Here is a 21,600-nt window from a genome sequence, read left to right on the forward strand (position 1 = left end):
AGAGGGAAAAAAAAAAAAAGCTAACTCTTTAAAGAGTTAGCTTTTTTTTTTTTTTTTAAATCCTCTTTAAAGAGTTAGCTTTTTTTAAAAAAGATTTTCAATAATAGCAAAGAATCTGATCCATACTCACTGAAGAAAGTTCACTTTATGTATTGACAATGCTTTGTAAGATTTTAAGAAATAGGGAAACGCATCAATAGTTATATTTAGAGTATAAAAAATAAAAACGTCGTCTTGCACATACAAACTAGTCACTTTGACTGCAAATCTCAATATAGTGTCATTGTCTGAAAATTCCTTTGGCCATTGGTAACAAAAAAAAAAAAAAATTGCAATACCTTCGGACTGTTCCTTGAAAATAAAAAACCTGGTTTAGTTCATCAAAGGATAGTCCTGTTTCCAAAAAACTGGGAAGGCAAAGCCAGCAGAAATCAATTAATCTTCAACTTATAGTACCTAATCTTCCAGAAAAAAATTCTCAGGGAAGGACAGTATAGAGTCCAAAATGATATGCTAACTCTTAAAAGATGTAGATCGAACATAGTCATCAATCATCTGCAATTTCCTTATATTAAAATTCAACCAAAAAAAAAAGCTATATGATTCGATTGTCTGTGTAAGAAAGATAAAACTGCTGTTTTGCTTCTAATAGCAGTATATTGTTTCTTCTTGGATTAATTGAGATGTAGCATATTTCAGACATAGCATTTAGTGAGAAACTGAATGCTGTATCTGAAAACCAATCAACACGGAAACTTGAAAATGTAGGCTTTGGTATCCAAATCTATAGAATTATTCAAAGTTAAATCGGCCTCAATATCAAGCCACAGTCCACTCAAGCCACAAAATAATCAGTAATGCTAGTATTTAAATTTAACCCAAAATTATATCATCCATAGATCAGATGATCTATGGATGACCAGTAAAGCAAAATAACCTAAAACTTTTATTACATAATAATCGAAATAGGGATGATGATACACAACAGTATTCAGCACTGACTGCATAAAAAAAAAAAAAAAGTGACACTGTAATACTATATCCTCAAATTAAGAATTTAACACAGAGTTCAAAACTAGGATATTGAAGTAAAAAATGAAGCCACACCACCTATTCTCTCCATTAAAAAAACTGCACAATTAAATATCAGTGCAGGTGAAAGATATTGCTCATTTTGTTTAGCCACATTTCGGCTAAAGCCAGAAAATTAAAGGGGAAAATGACTGGAGGGGAAAATATCAATCAGGTATTCAGGTTTATTGACCACAGACCTAACATTTTGATAGAAAACTATTCAATATAAAACTTTCTCAAGCCTGATTGGCTGTACTGAGATATGAATAACCCTTCTACTGGAAAAAATTCTTACTCTCTTCCCTATAGCCATGCTTTCCTCTCCTCCTTCAAAGTAACTGTAAATCCTTTGGTTAATCAAAGGCTACACATGAATAAAGGAAGGCAACCTGAAACCCAGCAACAAAACTAGTTTTGAATACAACAGCATATGGTAGAATAAAAAAATACAACCATATAGTTGCCATTAAACAAATCACAATACCAAAAATTATAGCCTATCTATCTAACAGTATATGAGAAGCAATAGACAAGCACAAAACTGTCTTTACAGCACTGCCATGGAGAGGTGGACATTTTATGGACTGAACTTTGTCTTTCTTCAAAAATCATGTCAGCTTTAGTACCATTAAGGGCATCACTAATTCCACATTTCTTGAAGGACTTGAAGTTTATATATAGGACTATATAGGATTTATTGATATTTTTCTTGGGAATAAAGAGCAAGTTCCAGTGAGAGATGTGCATAAGGCCTCACTTGAATATGTTAGGAATTTTAGGAAGTTTCTATGGGGGAAAAGCACATCTTAAATGGTCTGGAAAATGTGGTATATTTTTTAGAAATGGAATTTGTTTGCCACCACTTAGTATTATCCCTTGAAACATTTATTACATGCCTACCCAGAGGTAAAAGGCCTCTGTAGCCGAGCATTCAGGAGTGGGAGTGCTGTAGCACACACTCGTTGAGTAGACCAGGGTTCAAGCCCCTGACTGCTAAATACAGTCTATCTGCCAACCCACACTGAACCAGCATGGCAGATTATAGTCCATTTTCCCTCAATATGAATTGTTGAGGAGGCTTCCATTCTGCAGTGAATTGATAATGGCTGCAGGTTACCTTTTTTTTTTTTTTTTTTTATCCAGAGGTAAAAATATTATAAAGTTAAGGATAAAATATTCTTTTAAATATGGGTCTTATGAAACTGGTGACACTCACAAGAAATAACTCTTTAAGAATGGTAGATTTTTTATTTTTATTAGTCTACCCCTGATTATTATGATTACTGCTTAAATTCAAAAATAGTAAAGTAGTGTAGATTCACAGTCGTCTGGAACTGGATTAAAAAATTTAAAACTTTTTTTTTTTTTTTGAGCTTGTTGCTGATATTCAACACTGTTTACCTATACATAGATATATAAATTCAAAATTATTTTAAATATTCATTGTTAATGTTCTTTGAAAAATTAATTAATTCACACTAACAGAATATAACTGATGATGATAATTTCATTCTCAGGACAGTGATGGAGATTTAGAATGCTGTGCTGTGTGTATAGAACCGTTTAAATCTGGAGATGTGGTGAGAACACTTCCATGCAGGTAATTAAAAAGAAACTTACTATTTTATTTTTAACTCAAAATTGGGTTTTTTTCACGAAATGTATGTATTGCTTAAAAAAAAAAAAAAAACTTTGATCTGTTTCAGAAGAGTACATTTTTGAAGTTCTGTCTCCTCAGTTAATTTTCCCATAGAAACAATGATATAACCAGAGGTTATGTTACTGACCAAGGGATGATGTATTATGTTTTATAAATATGAAACAAAAACTGGTTGTATACAAAATACAATAATAATATTTAGAAAGACCTAATACTGTGTCATTTGGCTTATTTATATGGAAAAGCACAAGGAATACTACCAAAAAATTTTTGTAATGATCCAAATTATGTGACTGTCAACTGTCATGTATTTGGAGAGACTCGGGAAATGTTTTGGAAAACATTTTTCGAAAAATGTATCTAGGGAAGTTGTTTAGCTGACTTCTCCTTTTAAGTTTCCCTGTAGTGAGCACAGATTATTGTATTATGTTGTGTTTATCTGGTTTTTGCATTCCAGTTTGGGATCCATTCAAAAAACTGTCATCACAGAAGTTTCCAAATATTTTAGGAATTCTTACTTTTCTCCTTGGGAAGAACAAGACCTTCACTGATGGGTTCCTGGGAATGAGAGCAAATGATTTCCTGAAAATAGTCTGCTTTACTTTTATCTGTCTACAGAACATCAGCACTGTTTTTTCCCAATTGCTCTTGAAAACGAAGGTTTGGCCACAATTTTCAGGTGCAACTGAGGTGTGATTCATTAACCTCTGAAGACTTTCCACTTCCCTTCACAGCATTCAGAATACGTGATCTCTCCTAAAATTCTTTTTTGGGTGGAGATCTTTTCTGATTCCATTGTCTTGCTGATCTGAGAAATGTTTCTTTTTCAGGTAACATAATTTAAAAGAAGGATTGCATCATTGTCTATTGGATGAAACAGTTATGTTTTGCTGGGTAGAAGTAACACAACCTTAATCTTTTCGCAAGCACATACATGGAGATATGTTTTTCCGAGGTCATTTCAAGTTCAGTTCAGATAATGCGTCCCTTTATATATGAATTATCTTAATTTGTCCATTCTGTACATACTTTCATCTCTTATCTGTTTCTTACCAATAATAGACATAGTTGACAACTTCAAAAAATCGAGGAGGAGGATATTCTGTCAGCCGTTTTTGTTCAATGCTTACAAAAGCAGAAATTGAATTAAGTGATACATAAACTGATGTAAAGGATGTTGCTGCTTCAAAAAATAGTTTATTTTTTAACTTTTTTGTAAATTCTGGTTTGATTTTTGAGAATAATTTCACTGCAATGGTGGACAATCAAGTCAAGAAAGGAAGACATTAATACCATTTTAAAATAATATTAATAATTTATGAACATTTATATACAAATTTTTAATTTGTATATAATTTTTAATTTTTACCACGCATTTGGGAAAACTCACTTGTGAAGGATTAACGTTGGGATGAGATTTTTGTTTCCTCCTGCCCTCATCGAAACATTATTAAAAGAAAATGCAACCTTGATAGGATTTCTGTCAACAAGGTGTAAAGTATATCTGACATTCTTCAGAAGCACTAATGCATGAAAATGCTATGTTGATCTATTGAAAATAACTCTGACCAATTCACACACACAAACTGTATGAACCATTTCCCAAAAAGGACCTCGGATATCTAAATTCTTGGATTTTGATGAGCATTAGTAAAACGATTGAATAAAAATGGCTGACAGATGGAATATCCTCTTCCTTCTCTAATTCTGAAGCTATTTTTATGTTACCAGCTGTGTCTGAAATGAACTTGAAATTGCCTTAAGTCCTGCTTTTCTGTATCAGCCAAAAAAAAAGAAAATCTGTACAGTAATATTTAGTCTTATCATACTGTTTTCCCCACCTCATCTCCAGAAGGTACTTTTCCAGATGTTCCTTAAATTTTACCAGACTGCCAGTACCTTGACTATCCAGAGTGGCAGTTTATTCCAGTTAACTGCATTGTGACAAAATATGAACTTCCCAGGGTCTAGTCTGTTAGTTTTCCTCGATAGTTCGTATTTGTCCCTCCTGTTTGTTTTTTTTTTTGTGTCACATTTCAGGGTGAAAATTCTACCATTGTTAAATCAGCACCGCATACACCGCAATAGGACCTCCCCCCACAAAAAACAATGCCTAGTTTCTAAGCTCTGTATGTGAACATTCTTGTTATTTTCATCAAACAAGTCCCCTGACTCTGAACCCTTTCAAGAAGCTCAGGGTCTTAGATTCAGCTTCCAGACCTGAATACAATATTCCAGGTGTAGTCTCACCATCAACTTGTCTGATGGGACTGTAACCTTCCTAGAGGCAAAGTTTAGTTAATCATTGATAAGAGTCTATGCACCTTTCTATCAATCTGTTTGTGCTGTGTGCTAACCCTCATGTGTGATTGCATCTTGATTTCAAAGTCTTTCTCCTCATTTATATACTTCAGCTGCAACTCACCTAATTTATAAGTTATTCTGTGATTATTATTTCCTATTTATATTTGACAGCAGTGAAACATAATGACCATATTTCTAATCATTCATGATATCTGTCTAAATCGTTTTGAATCTGCTGAAAGCTAACGAAATGAATTGCCAGATTTATCAGGTTTATTTCCTCTGAAATATGTAAATCAGCAACTAGCTTTTGTCAGAAAAAGTTGTTCATCTGTTGGGTGTTTTTTTTTTTTTTTTTTTTTTTTGCCTGTATTTTAACACATTCTATAATTATTTGTAAACTTGTTCCGAACTTCAGATATCAGAGCAGATTTTTCACCTTGAAGTATCTTTATCATTGTTGCCTTTTTGTCAAACTGGACATCCTATTTTTTCCTGTCCATTGCTGTTTGTTTCTGTGTTATTTGATTGCTGAGGACATGTTCGCATACAACAAAAGTTTTGCATGTGAACTATTTGTTTTACTTAGAAAACAAATAGTTCACATACAGTGTTAAATAGTTCATGAATTATTTTTATAGAATGCATTATATCATTACTGGCATATCTGAATCGTTGAAACGTAATAATAAGGCACATAGTGCAGTTTTTTCCACAAAATTCATTTTCATCTACATTCATTAGAAGCAGTTATTTGAATGCTCATGTGTTCTATCAAATTGGTTAACACAATATGCCATTTAAGCAGCCAACAAGTTGCCTGTGTGCACTAGCTTTAATGTATAAGTCAATCTCAGGATACTATTTTGAAAATATAGAACCTTACGCTAAATGGAAGTTTATTCCAGCACTTACCTGGCTGAAAAAAAAAAAAATTTCTACACATCTCTCCTTCAACCATCCTTTTCCAATTATTAAATTCTGGTTACCTAATGGACATGTTCCTATGCTATTATCCTTATTCAAAACTCCTAGCAGTATTTTCCATCAACTGAAGATGCAAGGTAGCACTCTATGGTCGCAATCTGTGAGGTGGTGACATGGTCCAATCTAATGTATTAACTATTGTTACCTTGCAAATATGAAAAGTATGCTAAAAACAGACTATAGGATTGCTAGGGTATTTTGGCACAGTAATTGTAATTAAATAATTTGTACACTTAACTATGTTTGATTTTCAGTCATAGGGAGGCAATCATTCTCCTGCTGAAGACTGAGGCCAACTACTCAATGCTATAGCTTGTGCTTGTGTTCAACTTAGAGGAAAATACCATTATTCACAATTCTGCCAAAATTGCTAATACCTTTTTAAATGGTGTAGCATCACCTGAATAGGTGAATCCACTATAATATTTAAAAGTTTCAGACACATCCAGTACAGCTGTTTCAGAGTTTACTGGCTTCTCATCAACTGATGGATTGTAAATTTTAAGGAAAGTTTGTCGAACTGTGAATAATGTATTTTGTCAAACTGAATAGCCAATTGGTGCATGGAAGTAAAATATCCATTTAAAAGATAACTGCTACATTTACCTTTAACTCCTAGACAAAATACATTGAGTTCAGAATACTTTGACAATATATATATATATATATTTTTTTTTTTTTTTTTTTTATGTAAACCCCAAACACGAGAGGTATTAGAACCTATAGTACTTAATACTGTGCTTGGGTTGGAGGTTGAGAAGACGAAAGATATTTGTTGACATTGGACTTGAACTTCTGTAGACTGTAATTTTCAGGAAATACGTATGAAGGAATGTTGTTCCAGAAAACAGCAGTTGAATGAATAAACGAGGAAGATGAAAAGTTGGTTCTGTGAGTTTCAAGTTGGACAGTAAATGGATGTTGGCTGGTGGCTGCACATGTTCGGACTGTTTTGAAGGAGAGAGCGGGAATTATAGAAGCCAATTCAGAAGAACGGTGTCCATGGAAGTATCTGTAGAAGAGGCATGCAGCAGAAACAGTACATCTATGAGACAGCGAATGGAGAGATTCTGTTAGAGATGAATCATTAATTAACCTAACTGCTCTCTTCTGAATGGAATCAAGAAGCCTGAGAGGTTTTGGGGAGCACCACCACTCCAAATGTGGGAACAATATTCCATGATAGGGCAGATTTGTGATTTGTACAGAGTGAACAACTGTTTGGAAGAAAAGTAACGCCGAGAGCGAAAAAGAAAACCAAGTTTTTTAGAAGCACAAGCAATATTTCTACTGTGCTTGCGCCAAGAGAAATTAGAAGTCAGTGTAATCCCCAAAACGGATATATCATTTTGCCTAGAAATTGGAGTGTCACCAAAGATAAGCATAGGAGCAGAAGAATCCTTTTTTGCGAGATATAAGACAAGACTGAGTTTTAGAAGGATTGAAATCAACTAAGTTGTCTTTGCTCCACTGGAGAATTACCTGAAGATCAGCATTTAAGGAATTGGTAGCAGATTTTCGAGAAGTTGAAGCTGATTGAGCAGGGCAAGGTTTCTCAAAATGGAAAGTGGAATGATGTGCTATCATCAGCAAAACTACGGATAGGATTTCCAGTCAATGGAAGAAAGTCATTAATATACAAGAGGAAAAGAGTGGGGGAAAGAACTGAACCTTGGGGGACACCGGCATTAGTGGAGAAGTTAGAAGACAGAGAGCCATCACCCTCAGTGAGCAATCAGAGAGAAAAGATGGATAACCAATTACAAAAAACCGTTGGCAAACCATAAGATGGAAGTTTGTTTAGAAGACCTTTATGCCAAACATGATCGAAAGCCTTTGAGATGTCAAGAGCAACTACTTGTGTTTCACCGAAACTTTCATTGATTTAGTCCACAAATTGGTAACATAAGCCAGAATATCACCAGTGGATTGACACTGGCGGAATCCATACTGCCGATCGTTGATCAGACGGAAGGTTTCTAGGTAGTTTAAAGAGTTGGCGGTTAATTGATTTCTCCATTACTTTACAAAGAGTAGAAGTGATTGCAATGTAACGATAATTGGATAAGAGGGATTTGTCACCCTTTTTAGGAACTGGCTGGATATGAGCAAATTTCCAAGCAGAAGGAAAAACACTTTTGGAATAAGAAAGTGAAAAAAGCGGCAAAGAATAGGAGTAAGTTCAGGAGCACAGGTTTTGAGAACAAGTGGAGAAATACCATCGGGACCTGGAGCTTTCTTAGCATTAAGATTCGTCAAAATCCTTCTGACATTCTTTTGATGGAAGGCCACAGGAGGTATTGAATGGAGCGTGTTGGGAATGGTGGGAGGTGTTTTACCAAGATCATTAATACATGAGCTGGAAGAAAAATGGGATGCTGGAAGTCAGCTTTATCCTTGGCTGATGTGACAACAGAACCATCTGGTTTGGCAGATGTGGGAGCAGAGATGGGCAAAAGTTGCAGCCAATATCTTTGGCAAGAGACGAGAATGCTCGGCTATCATTAGGGCAAGAAGCAAGTTTTCTACTTTTAGCCTGTTCAAACTCTGGTTTGGACTGATTAATAACTGCTTTACAATTGTTGCGAGCTTTAGTGTAGGCAGAAAATGAATCTGAAGAATTAGAAACAAGCCAATTACGATATGCAACATTCTTCTCTGAACAGCCTTAGCACATTTATTGGAAAACCAAGGTTTAGATTAAGGACGAGATTTTAAAGTCTAGAAAGGATTCCATTCCTGCAAGAATAATTTCACTGACAAGATCTGAGCAAATGTTGACATCAGAAGTTTTGAAACAGTAATCTGACCAAGGAAAAGAAGAAAAGAAATCTCGCAGGTCATCCCATTTTGCATTCTTTTAATGCCAAACAACATGCGGTTGGGAATAGCCATGAGATAAAGGCTCCATTGGAGAAGAGACAATCACCAAGTTGATATCTGAAGTGCCTAAAGGACCTCTCACTTCAACCGTGCACTTAGAAGGGTTGTTTGTGAGAAAAAGATCAAGTGTGTTGGCTGTATGATTAGGATTGTCCGGTATTCTTGTAGGTAGATAAACAATCTGTGCAAGGTCATTAGTAATTGCAAAAGCCTCAGCATCTCGACCAGCTGAGTCGGTGCGACTAGAAAACAGAAGCCAGCTGGAGTTGTGAACATTAAAATCACCAATGAAAATTACCTCACTGTTAGGAAAGTTGGACTGGAGAAAGTCAAGTTGCAAAGAGAGGAAGTCAAAGAGCTCCAAGTGATTAGTGGAGTTGGAAGAATGGTAGAGGCAACAGATGAATTTGACACAATGAGGTAGAGAGATTTTAAACCAGAGAACATCGAAGAGAGGAGATTCCAAATTGCCAAGTCTCTGACAGGGAATATCAGAACGGACATATGCACAAGTACCACCTTTGAGGCGAAAGGAATCGTCCATCGAATAATTTGGGCATCTGAGATGAGCAGTAGTTGAATCAACCGATAACTGAGATTCTGTCAGAAAAAGTACATGGGTTTGGCAGACTGCAAGTGGAAATTGACATCGCTGAGATTAGGATTGAGACCACGTATATTTGTGAAATGAATTAGGTAGTGTTTGGGAGGTTTAGATCTTTTTGCAGATAAGCTTGCTCTATTAGTTTGACAATTCATGGTGTATTCAATAATAAGGAAAAGTGGGCGGGATATGCTGTATGGAGTAATGAAATTTTTGGATACGGCATACATATGGTAAGAATATACCCAGATCCTTGATATAATGTGGCCTTGACAATGCCCCCCCCCCCCCCCCCCCCCCGCATTCACACTACTCGGACTCCCTCCAGTCACTATCTGGCAGAGTAGAGGTAACAAGATTATACACTAGCTGATCCGGAAGCCTCCTAGAGAGTTACCAATAGGTTCAGTCCGGTGTACTAACTAGCGGCCGGCCTAAGAATACCGTTTTAGAGCTGTGCACTCGAAATGTAAGGAATGATGGATCTCGCCGCAATGTTCATCATAACCTCAAAAGTCATCAATCATACTTCATGATAGAGATGGGGAAGAGTTGACTGGAACTTAGCTCTAGAGACTAAACATGGGTTCCACCACTTCAAGCCTCCAATAAGCAAAGTGGTGGTATTGCACCGGTTGATGAGAGTCATCTACCACCTATGCCGCCCCTCTATGTTACTGCCTAGTAACATAGAGGGGCTGCATTCCTCCATGTGGTGTGGACACCACACCTCGACCCCTGCTTACTTTGGTTCATACCTGGGTGGTTACCCACCATGTACTTGTGCGTGGAAGTTATACCCAGACTTACTAACAGTTCCACCATCGTGAAGATGCAAGCAGAGGATTTGGCTCTCACAGACCGTCCAGACTTAGCCGAAATTGGGTCCACTTGACTTGAGTATCACCCGAATACCAGTTCCATCAGCGTTTTAGACTCCCAGGTAGCAAGTACAGCTTGTCTGGCATATCTGAGAGAATGTCTGTGACAACCTCAAAGACCAAATAAAGAACACCTGGCAAAATTGGTTACTCATGAGGAGCCAGCTTTGAAACAGCCATCCTGCCAATACCTCAGATTTTTTAAATGTATAGTGGATTCACCTTCAGATGATGTCACGCAATTTTTAAAAAAATATTAGAAACTTAGGCAGAATTGTGGATAATCGTATCTGTCTCAAAGATGAGCATGCGCCCAAGCCACTGGCACTCTGTCTTCAGTGAGCAGAATCTCTGTGATTGGAATTGAATGCAGGTAAAACATGAATTTTAATTTAAAAACAAGCTGCATATATATTGCTGAATTCTATTTATTTATATTCCAAAAAAAATTTTTTTTTCTTTATCATTAATGCAGATATGATTTTCATATTTTTTGTATATACCCCATTTGTCCTCCCCCTCTTTAGATTGTAGACATACTTTATTAAAAAAAAAAAAAAAAAGCATACTCTGATCTTATATTGCCATCTCAGGGTAGACAAAATTTATTTATTTATTATAACAAAAAATTAGCCATGCCTGGATGAGAAATATAGTAACAAAACATTTCTAACATTTTGTATAGATAGAAAAGTGTCATAAAAATAGTTGTATAAAAAACAGCTTTAGTTTGATCACTGTTACTGTTTCACTCCTCCCTGGAACCAAGCTTGAGAAACATTGATCTAGGTGGTAAGTGTTGTTATTTTCTGACGAGTAGATGTATACAGTTAAACTGGTAAAGTGACCTTAAAAATAATGAGAACTATAATGTCACAGTTTAAAATTTACTTCTGTTTAAAATATCTATATAAATTGTGATTTTTCACCTTGGTTATGTCATTTCAAAATTGCTTTGCTGTAACATCAAACTTTTCAGTGAACTTACCAGCAATATATATTTTACAATGCATAAAACATTAATTTTTTATTCACTGTGATGATGCACTGTTGCTTGCAATATCATAGTTAACTCAGTGATTAGCAAGTGATTTATGGTAGGATATTCGTTACACAAAAAAAGAAACAGCATTGACTTTCTGTATATCCTCATTTAGTAAAAAACATCATAAAAAGGAAGGTCCTTTTTATGATATCTTGTTATCTGATCAGTAATACCAATTAATTTTAGTAGTTTCCTTGCTAGCTTTAACAATTCACCTTTACTCTTGAATTCTTTTCTCACTCTGTACACCTAAGTTCCTGAGGTCCCGGTAAATTCAGCCACTGAAAAAATTCCATGAATTTGCTTCTCAGGATAAAGTTCTACTAATTTTACATAAACATTCAGTATAATTTTCTTCAGTAAAACAGGATGCTGTTGCACTGTAATTTCTTTTCTGAAATAAAAGTAACCTCACTGATAGAAACACAGCATTCGGATTAATAGTCATAATGTTAAGAATATCACAATCCTTTCAATAAAACTATAAAAAAGTTTGACTGCACACAATATATTTATTATTTCATATAGATTTTTGTATATATTTTCTCTTTAAAAATTGATAATTTCAATGTTTCTAATCAAAAAAATTAATAAAGACTGAAAGAGATACTTTATACGAATGCCTATCTCTCTATACATTAAAAAAGTAATTTTCCTCCTAGTGATATATATTCAAGCCACTTGGAGAAGAGGGTGGACAATTATGTCACTACACATGTGCAGGAAAATAATTACATTGTTGTCTTCCATTGAAAGACAACTGCCTCCATAACATTCACTAGCCTCTTGCACATACTTCACTGTCTAATACATGACCACGCCTAGCATCATTTCATGTTCCATTTTAATGTCAGCTGATGAAGGGACCCGATATAATTTGTATATTTGTAAATATTTGTCTAGTTTGTAAATATTTTAGTCCTGCTCTTTTGAATGCAACAATATTCCTAATGCATTATGGAACCCGAAACAAAGGGCCTTTTCCTAAGTGACCTTTGTAAACACAGGTAAATAATTACATAGTGATATTTATTAGCCCTTGAGAATGTCATGTGGTGGGGTAGCCAATGGGAGAAGAGGGATGTAGGTCACGTAGTACAAGTGGGCAGGGCAATTATGTCACTACAAATGCACGGGTAAATAATTACATGGGTCATTTCCTGATTAGATATCAATCACTGCATTTCAACAGGTGTCTTTTACGTAGAAAAGATCTGACTTACTCCGTCATACCTCTACATTTTACTTAGAAAACGTGCGCAGGGGTTGGTGAGCAAAGCGAGCAGGGGGCAAAGCCCCCTAGTTTATCATTAAAATAAATTTAAGTATCACAGATTTCTATATTCATAATTATAATAAATATCTCCCAAAATATTCAACATAGAAACTTTGAATCCAGAAATGAATTCTGCATTATTGCAGATTGTGAATTGATAGTTTTAAGAATTAACTGTAAAGAGCTTGTCTATAAATAATATGTAGTTTTGTTTTTCAGACATACATTTCATAAAAGCTGTGTTGATCCTTGGTTATTAGAACAGAGGTCATGCCCAATGTGTAAAATGGACATTCTTCTCTATTATGGACTTGTTGTAAGTGAATTTTTAAAAATACTTTTTTTCCCTTTTAAGTATTATTTTCTGGAAACAAAGACACATCCAGTAAATAACAGAAATCTGTTGGGGGGGGGGGGGGGGGGTGTTTTCTTCCTGTTGTATTTATGATTAATAAATCTGCCATTTTAACTTTTTTTTTTTTATTTAATTCTAATTCCAAACACAAGAGGTTGTTGGGAATATTGGAATAGGAGAATATGCTAGTGATGTCTACTGGAGTAATGGGGGAGACAAAGTAGCTTTCCACAGTATCCCCTGCATTATTTTCTCTCTCTCTCTCTCTCTCTCTCTCTCTCTCTCTCTCTCTCTCTCTCTCTCTCTCTCTCTCTCTCTCTTCCCCCCCCCCCCCCAGAAGTGCACTACATCCATTCCAGAAGTGCACTACTTCTAGCAACACAGAATTCTGGACTGTAAACATCTGCTCTCAAGGAGAACACAAGTATGCCATGCAGCATGATGTCATCCATTGGGCTTCCAACAGTCCTTTTCAGATTGTGGAGTACCATAATAGCCTGGATGGTGGCAGCTAATGTATAACAGGTTACTCCTTCAGGTAACCTCTCTGGGTGGCCTTCCCCACAAGAACCACAACACAAACAAGCCACTCATACCAGTTTCTTCTGTCCTAAAACATAGGTTTCCTCATTCCTTCTAGAGGCTACTGCAGTGCTGTACTTGAATAATCAACAATTATTGAACTGCCAGCTGTGGGAGGTGGCACCAGCACTAAAATAAGTAATATTATAATTCTCTTTTTGAGGTATTGTTAATTTATTAGTAATGCAGCATAAGGTAATTGAACACAGTAGACTTAAGTTTGAGAGATCAGTGCCTTTCATAAGACTTTGCATGTTTTTTTTGTTTTTTTTACATGTCCTACAAAACATGGTTGCAAATCATACTATAGCTATACTTGTAATATTTACAGACAGGTTCAAAGCTTTTTTAGCTCATATTTGAAAAATAAGTTTTGCATTTTTCAAGTAATTTTGCTATTGAGTGAGTAATCATTCCACCCTGCCTCCACAGTTCAAATCTGATAACTGTTGTGGCTTAGAGAGTAAGTGCAATATAGAATATGTTAAGTGGCATATTTAACATATTCACAGATATTAATTGTGTTAAATTTCCCATTTAGTAAAGTTTTTTTGCTAAGTTTACTAAATGGGATATTTCCACTGCATCCATTGTTAATACTGTTGAAACTGTACTCACATATTCACGTTAGAGGAGCTGGTTATTTCAAAGATAAACACCTGATCTTGTCCAGGTATGTATAGCTCGTTGAAACTAAGGCAAAATGAAAAAATTATTTCTGCAAAAAATAGGACAGGACTGAGTCTTTTAGATAACACTGATATTAGCCAAACCATCTGTCCTCCTGAGTACAGATCAGCATTTAAGAAACTAGTGATAGATGCCATGCAAGCTTTCATTATTTATACAGTAAGATATTGAAGTAAGAATGATGTAGTTAGTAGTAGTAGTGGCATGTGATGCAAGAAAGCAAGTGTATGAGCTTATGCAGCATCAGCCAAAAAAAAAAAAAAAAAAAATCACACCATTCCCTCCAAATGCCTGTCCAGTTCCTCCTTAAATTTATTCAACCTATCAACTTCCACAACGACAGATGGAAGTTTGTTCCAGCAATTAACCACCCGCTGGCTAAAGGCAAATTTCCACACATCTATTCTACATCTGTCTTTTCTTAATTTGAATTTATGCCCCCTTAGGTTCGTAATCTGAACAAGTGGAAGGATCCCATTAGAATTCAGCGTGCTCAACCCATTCAAGGCCTTTTACACTTCAATCAGATCACCGTGCAGGTGCCTAGTCTCCAGCCACTGCAATTTGCAGAACTTAAGCCTCTCTTGGTAAGAGGATCCCTTCATTCCCCTCACCAATCTTGTTGCCCTTCTCTGTACACGCTCAAGTAAATCTACATCCTTCCTAAAATGAGGCCTCCAGACCTGTACGCAGTACTCAAGGCGTGGCCTGACCATTGCCTTATACAGAGGGACAATCACCTCCTTCTCCCAGTTAGCAAAATTCCTATATATCATTGACAAAACCCCATGACCTGCCCTGGCAGCCTGTCTGCATTGCTCAGAATACTTCATATCTGACTGCACAATTACTCCCAGGTCTTTTTCATTTTCTACCACCTTAAGTGTAGTACCACACAGTTGGTACGTTTCTCTGGGGTTACTTCTACCCATATGCAGTACTTTGCATTTGTCAAGGTTAAACTTCAGTTGCCACTTCTTAGCCCATCTGCCCAAATTATCTAGATCCGGTTGCAGTAGCACACTGCCATTACTGTCCTTAACAACCCTGCCAACCTTTGTATCATCTTCAAACTTCGACATTAAGCCTGATATACCTTCATCAATATCATTGATAAATATAAAAAACAACAGTGGACCTAACACCGAACCCTGTGGGACACCACTAATAACATTAGTCCACAAAGAGCAACACCCATTGATTACCACCCTCTGTCTTCTCCCACTTAACCATCCTTTTATCCATTGTAGCAACTTACCCTTAATACCATTCTGCTCCAATTTGCAATAGTCTTCCATGCGCAGCAGTGTCAAAAGCTTTCCTGAAATCCAAATATATGATATCAAAATTATTTTTTGCATCCAGTTCCTTTGTAACCACATCATAATATCCTAAAGTATTATAACGTTCTCATCAGCTAAGCCCTGTAAAAGATTTCCCATTCAATGCCATGGGGACCTGTGAGCCCTTGAAGTCCAGAATTAGTCAAGATATTAAGGAAAAAGAGCCAGCCATTTGTGAAAGAGACAGAATAAAAATTATAAGGTGAGAATTTACTTACAAAAATGGCTTTTATACAAAATCTAATCATATACTTCTGAAATGTCTGGACTAGCTTCCTACCTTTCAATATGGTGCCTCCGTAGCCAGTTTGGAAGGAGCAGCAGTGCGTAGCACACGCTTCTTGATTAGACCGGGGTTCGAGCCTGTCACCACCAAATACGGAGGTTGTGGAAAGGTCAGGGAATGACCACCGCATATTCCAGAGCAATATGGCCTTAGTTGCTAATACTCCTAAAAATCAAACAACCTTTCACTATAATGTTTATAGGTGGGTGGCATGGACAAACAAACAAACATTCCCTGTTGATTGATATTGAATTTATATTAGTTAGGTTAATCAGTGCAAAGGAGAAATCAGATTAATAGCTTAATCTAAAAGATGTTGTTGCAATAAATTCATATGCCTGTAAAAGTAAGCAATAATGTTGACAACAGTTAAGAGCAGTGGTTTTAGAAAGGAATCAAAGCAAAAATGCCATTGGGGAGGCATGCAGCAAATTTTTATTGTCCTGGAATGAAGTTTAGATTTATTAATAACTTGTCTTCAACTGTTGATTAGCTTATGCAAGTAGGGGAAAGTCACTTGAGGTATGCTTTATTCTTATTTCATGTCGCCTTTACACTTGTTACTAACCAAAGCTTTCAATAGCAAATTAAAATTTGAAGTGGAACAAGGAATAAAAAATTAAAAAGAAAGAAATTGATTCCTGAGAAATTAGTCCATTTATGTTATTTGGTGTTGTCATTCTTAACCTTTTTACTGTGCAGATTCAGTTAATTTATTAGCCCTGCTACTCGTGGTTAAGTGTATAACAAATCAGTATTAAATAAACATTCCAATAAAAATGTTTATTCAAACGTTAATTATTGTTCCAAAATAGTTTTGCAAAATAACAAAAATCAGAAGAACCATACAAAATTAAAGAGTAAAGATATATTAATGATAACCTTCACTTTGAGCAGGTTTTGAAAGTTCTTTAAATGTGGTCATATACTAAAGGCTGCATATGAAGACCTTGCTCTGGTTGCAGTTGGATTCAAAGCTTAATTTTGCCAAGCGTTCCAAGATAACATGCTGTGCTTAAGAAAACAAGAAGTTTCATCTTCCAGAAGTACAGTTTGTGTCAAGAATGAAATAGTCTTCTCCTCTATCCACAACTTTAGTGTTCTTTGTAAAGCTGTCAACTTCAGCTGTCATAGCCATAACCCAACCAGTGTCTAATCATGGCCATGCACTGAAATACTTGGTTGTTGAATTTAGCAAACACATCTGAAAAAAAGGCTGTTTTTAATATCCATTCAAAATTCAAGAACCTCTGACCAGGGAGTGATTTCTTTTCAGACAAGAAAGTGCCAACTTACATAATGCCACAACTTGTTCAAGGATTTCTGCCTCATAACAATCACATAACCTCAGAAAGAGAGAGTAAATGCATATAGTCAAAACCAATGTAAAAAATGAGGTTATTTAAATTAACAAAACTTATATAACCTCTTCATCACAATATTTAACTTTTCCAACAGCCACTGAGGAGCAAAGCTCTTCCTTATGGAGGGGGCAATGAAAAATAATCACTTGCTGTTTGCATGTTTCAAACATTTTGACAGACTGGGTGTACTATGAAGAGGAGCATTTATATTTTGTTATCAAATAGTCAGAACAAGGGCAGTGGTTCAGCAGGAAGGGGAGGGGGAGTATATTCTCCTAGGTGGCAGAAAGCTTGTCTGTTCACTAAAAGTCGAACTTACTGTCAAACTTATTCACGTAACATTAATGTATATTTAGTGCCATCAAAATGCAAAATCATCTGCCCATCACATGAAAAATAGCACTTGTAATTAATTTCAATTTATTAAACAGGATCATACTGTGATCCTGTTTAATAAATTGAAAACACGCTGCTTCGACTTTTCAAATACTCCCACCAATTCCTTAAACTGCAGGAATCTTTGTCTCCAGTGAGGCAAAGAAAATTTAGTTAACTTCAATCCTTATAAAAATTCACTCCAGTTTTATTTCTTGCATAAAAGAATCTATTACTCCTCAGGTTTCTAGATAAGGTTGCATATCTCTTTTAGGAATTACTCTGACTTCTAATCTCCCTTGGCATAAGCACATCACAAATATTGCTTCCTCTTCATAAAAAAAAATAAAATCTGCATTTCTCATTTTTTGTTTTTGGCATTACTTTTCTGCTAAACAACTATTCACTCTGCACAAATCTCAAACATATCCTACCATACAATATTGTTCTCACATATGGGGTGGTGCCTCCAAAACTTTTCTTGTGCTTTTAACTAAGTCTGTTCCCCGGAACAACCTTGCTTAGCATGTATTTCCTGAAAATTACAATATACAGAAATCAAAGTCTATTGTCAAGTACCTTCTGTCTTCTCAGCTTTCTTTCCATGCACGATACAACTTACTGTAGGTTGTAACTACTATATACACTTAATTAGTACTTTGAAGAGCTTAAAGCAAATTACCAATTATATTCCAGAAGGGTATATAAAATAACATATGGGTGTAGTCATTAAGGTGTCTACCAGTATTACATGCAGAGACTACAATTCAGATGATATTATGGACCAGATTTGGAAAAAATAAGCAGTTGACTCCTTTACTCTCAGATAGGGCCCAATATCTGACAGTACTGAATATCACCTTGCATCACAAAATTACTACCAGTATTTAAACTTACAATGTATCTGCATGAAACTTGAAAACCAGCTAATTTAAGCTTAACAATGTAGTCTGCATGAAATTTGAAAACCGGTAAATTAGTAATTAACATAATTTTAAAGTTTTTATGCTGTTGATTTGTACGTGTTGTAAATATGTATATAGGTTATTATGCCCATTCATTTTTGGCTATTATGTTGTGGAAAGGTTATACCAGACAGGTCAACCAGTATTAATGTTTAATGTAGAGTTTGCAACCTGCAACACTTGTACCAGAAGTGGTGCACAAAACTTTTTTTTTTTTTTTTTTTTTTAATCATCCCGACAAGACATTATCATTAGTTGCAATACACACAGTCAGGTGTTCCCGTTAATCTCCTTAAGTTGGAACAATTGCTTTAGTTTTTAGCTAAGAAATTTTATTTCTATTAAGACTAACTTAAAACTATGAATGTAACAGTATACAGGAACTCCGAATTACGTAATACTCAACTTACGGAAATTCAACTTTATGTAAGTTTTTGCCGGCCAGTGCAAACTTAAAAAAATTGTGGAAACGTATTATGCATCCCATAGGAATAAATGGAGGTATCGCAAAAATATCGTAATGTGAACCCAATAACACTTTTTTTTTTAATTCGTTCCAAGTCCTTGGAAGTTGAAATTTTTGCTATATTACTAAGCTATTTATCTCTCTAAAATCATATTTATAATGGAAATTGCACTACCCTTTCATCATTATCATATGTTCCCGTTATAAGAATCAATTTTGAACGCCTTTGTGATATTTTACTAAAGCAAGTTTCTGGAGGTCACGACCAAAAAAACAATAAAAAATTGCACTTTCCAATTTATTGGGCTTTTCTGTTGGTGCATCTAATTATAAATGGGTAGTAAACTCGATCTTATTGCATTTGCGATAATACCGATAACTGCAATTCTGTGCGTTTTTGCACTATTATGGTGAAATGTGTTCCCCTTCACTGAAATCTTCAAGCATGTAAAAAAACAAATTTTCAGAAACTTCTCTTCATTCCTATTTACGTATTACAATGATGAAGGGAAAGCAACCAATGAAAAGTGCAAGTGGTGGTAGTGCCAGGAAACGAAAAAATTGATTTAGAAATGAAGATGAAAATGATTAAGAAGTATGAAGCAGAACAAAGTTTGTAAGAGAATTAGGTCTTGCTGCTTCAACAGTGAATACTGTGAAGTCACCAGTGCTGATTCTGCAGCTGCAGAGAAATTTTGTGATGTGTTGTAAAAAATTATTGATGAAGGAGACTATTCAACGTAGCAAATTTTTAACGTTAACGAGGCTGCTCTGTATTGGGGGAAAAAAAAATGCTGGATCAAACATACATTGCTAAAGAGGAAAATACAGTGCCAGGTTTCAAGGCATCTTGCTTGGGGGCTATCGATGGATCCTGACAGCCATGCAGCAGGAGATTACAGATTAAAACCACTGCTTGTGTACCATTCTGGAAATCCTCATGCATTTAAGGGCATCAATAAAGCCACCCTATCCATGCATTTCCGATCAACCCAGAGAGCATGGATAACAATATCTCTCTTTGAGGATTGGTTTAAATGTTGCTTCATTCCCGAGGTTGAAAAATATTGTAAAGACAACGACATTTCTTTCACGATTTTGTTTATATTAGATAATGTTCCTGGACATCCTACACATCTAGATGATTTCAATTTGAACGTGAGAGTTACATTTCTACCGCCAAACATGACTTCACTCATCCAACCTATGGATCAGGGTGTTATTTCAAATTTAAAAGCATACTATTTATGCACAACATTTGTCAGGCATTGTCTGCAGTAGATAATGAGAAAAATTTTGCACTGAGAGACTTGGAAATCTTACAATATTTACCACACCATCTTAAATATTAATAAGGTCTGGGTGGAAATTACTAAAAGTTGTTTAAATGACACATGGAAGAAAATATGCCCACGGCACGTAAAAGGCTACGGAGGATTTGAAAAAGATGAATCATATGAAGAAGTTACAGATAAGATTGTAAAGGTTGCATCGCTACTTCAGTTGGAGGTTAATGCCAAAGACATGGAAGAGTTAATATAGGAAAAAGAGAAGGAATTATCTATCGAATAATATATTGACTTGCAGGCAGCAATAGTGAAAGAAGAAAATGCTGACGAAGCTCAAGATGAACCAAATGAGCAGCTGAGATGCTTCATCGCCAGAGAGATGGCAATGGCATTTCGTGAAATTGCATCAGAAATGACAAGGTTTGAGAAGATGGATCCTGACAGCCAACGATTCTTAAAAGTTACAGAGGGATGAATGATATGCTTGCTTGCTACAAAGAAATCTACGATGAAAAGGAAAAAAGCCACCGTCCAGTTATCTATTAATATGCTCTTTCCTAAGGTTGACGGTCAACCCCTTCTAAATCTCTACAGCCCTCAATCTCCGCAGCAGCGTACTTATCAGTTGAAGACGTCGATTCTGGCGGTGATGCTTGAGAGGTAAAACTTACTGATGTTATGCCAGCCTCCTCTCTTTTTTCGTAATTTTATAATTTTGAAATTATTTTTAAATTGCACGCTTTTGTAATTTTTCCTGTGCATGAGATGAAAAATTGAATAAATACAATAAATAATACTATTTACATTACATGTTCGTTGAACATTTCTTTTTTGATTCAATCAATTCAGAGAGCACAATTGCGAGTGCTGCACAAGCATAGGGGAAATTTCCCGACTTACGTAGCATTCTGCGGAACGCAACTCTTACTTAAGATGTATCACACTTCAGGAACCCCTGTAGTGTGATACGTATAACGTAAACTTGATAGCATAATACATAATATTGATGCATAATATGTGGCTAGTGTTATTACATTTAGGTATCTCTTTGTAGCATTCTCAAATTAAATGGAATTTAAATGGAAATCACGCATCAGACCAGGGCAGCAAAGCAACATGCTCAAAGTAGCAGGAGTGCTGTGGCTCAGGGAAGAACTGAAGGGATGGTTCT

General features: G+C 35.7%; 1 protein-coding gene across 1 annotated transcript in view; it reads left to right on the plus strand.

Moving 5' to 3' along the window:
- LOC150082048 (RING finger protein 150-like) overlaps positions 1–21,600 on the plus strand; it is a 132,451-nt gene that overhangs the window by 95,453 nt on the left and 15,398 nt on the right. Inside the window, exons 4-5 of the mRNA XM_090379938.1 lie at positions 2,592–2,674; positions 12,934–13,030. Coding sequence (XP_090236064.1) covers positions 2,592–2,674; positions 12,934–13,030 — 180 coding nt within the window. The remainder of the gene's footprint in view (positions 1–2,591; positions 2,675–12,933; positions 13,031–21,600) is intronic.

This window comes from Mastigoproctus giganteus, chromosome 8, assembly GCF_048544385.1.
Source record: "Mastigoproctus giganteus isolate SK-2022 chromosome 8, ASM4854438v1, whole genome shotgun sequence".
Classification (NCBI taxonomy): domain Eukaryota; kingdom Metazoa; phylum Arthropoda; class Arachnida; order Uropygi; family Thelyphonidae; genus Mastigoproctus; species Mastigoproctus giganteus.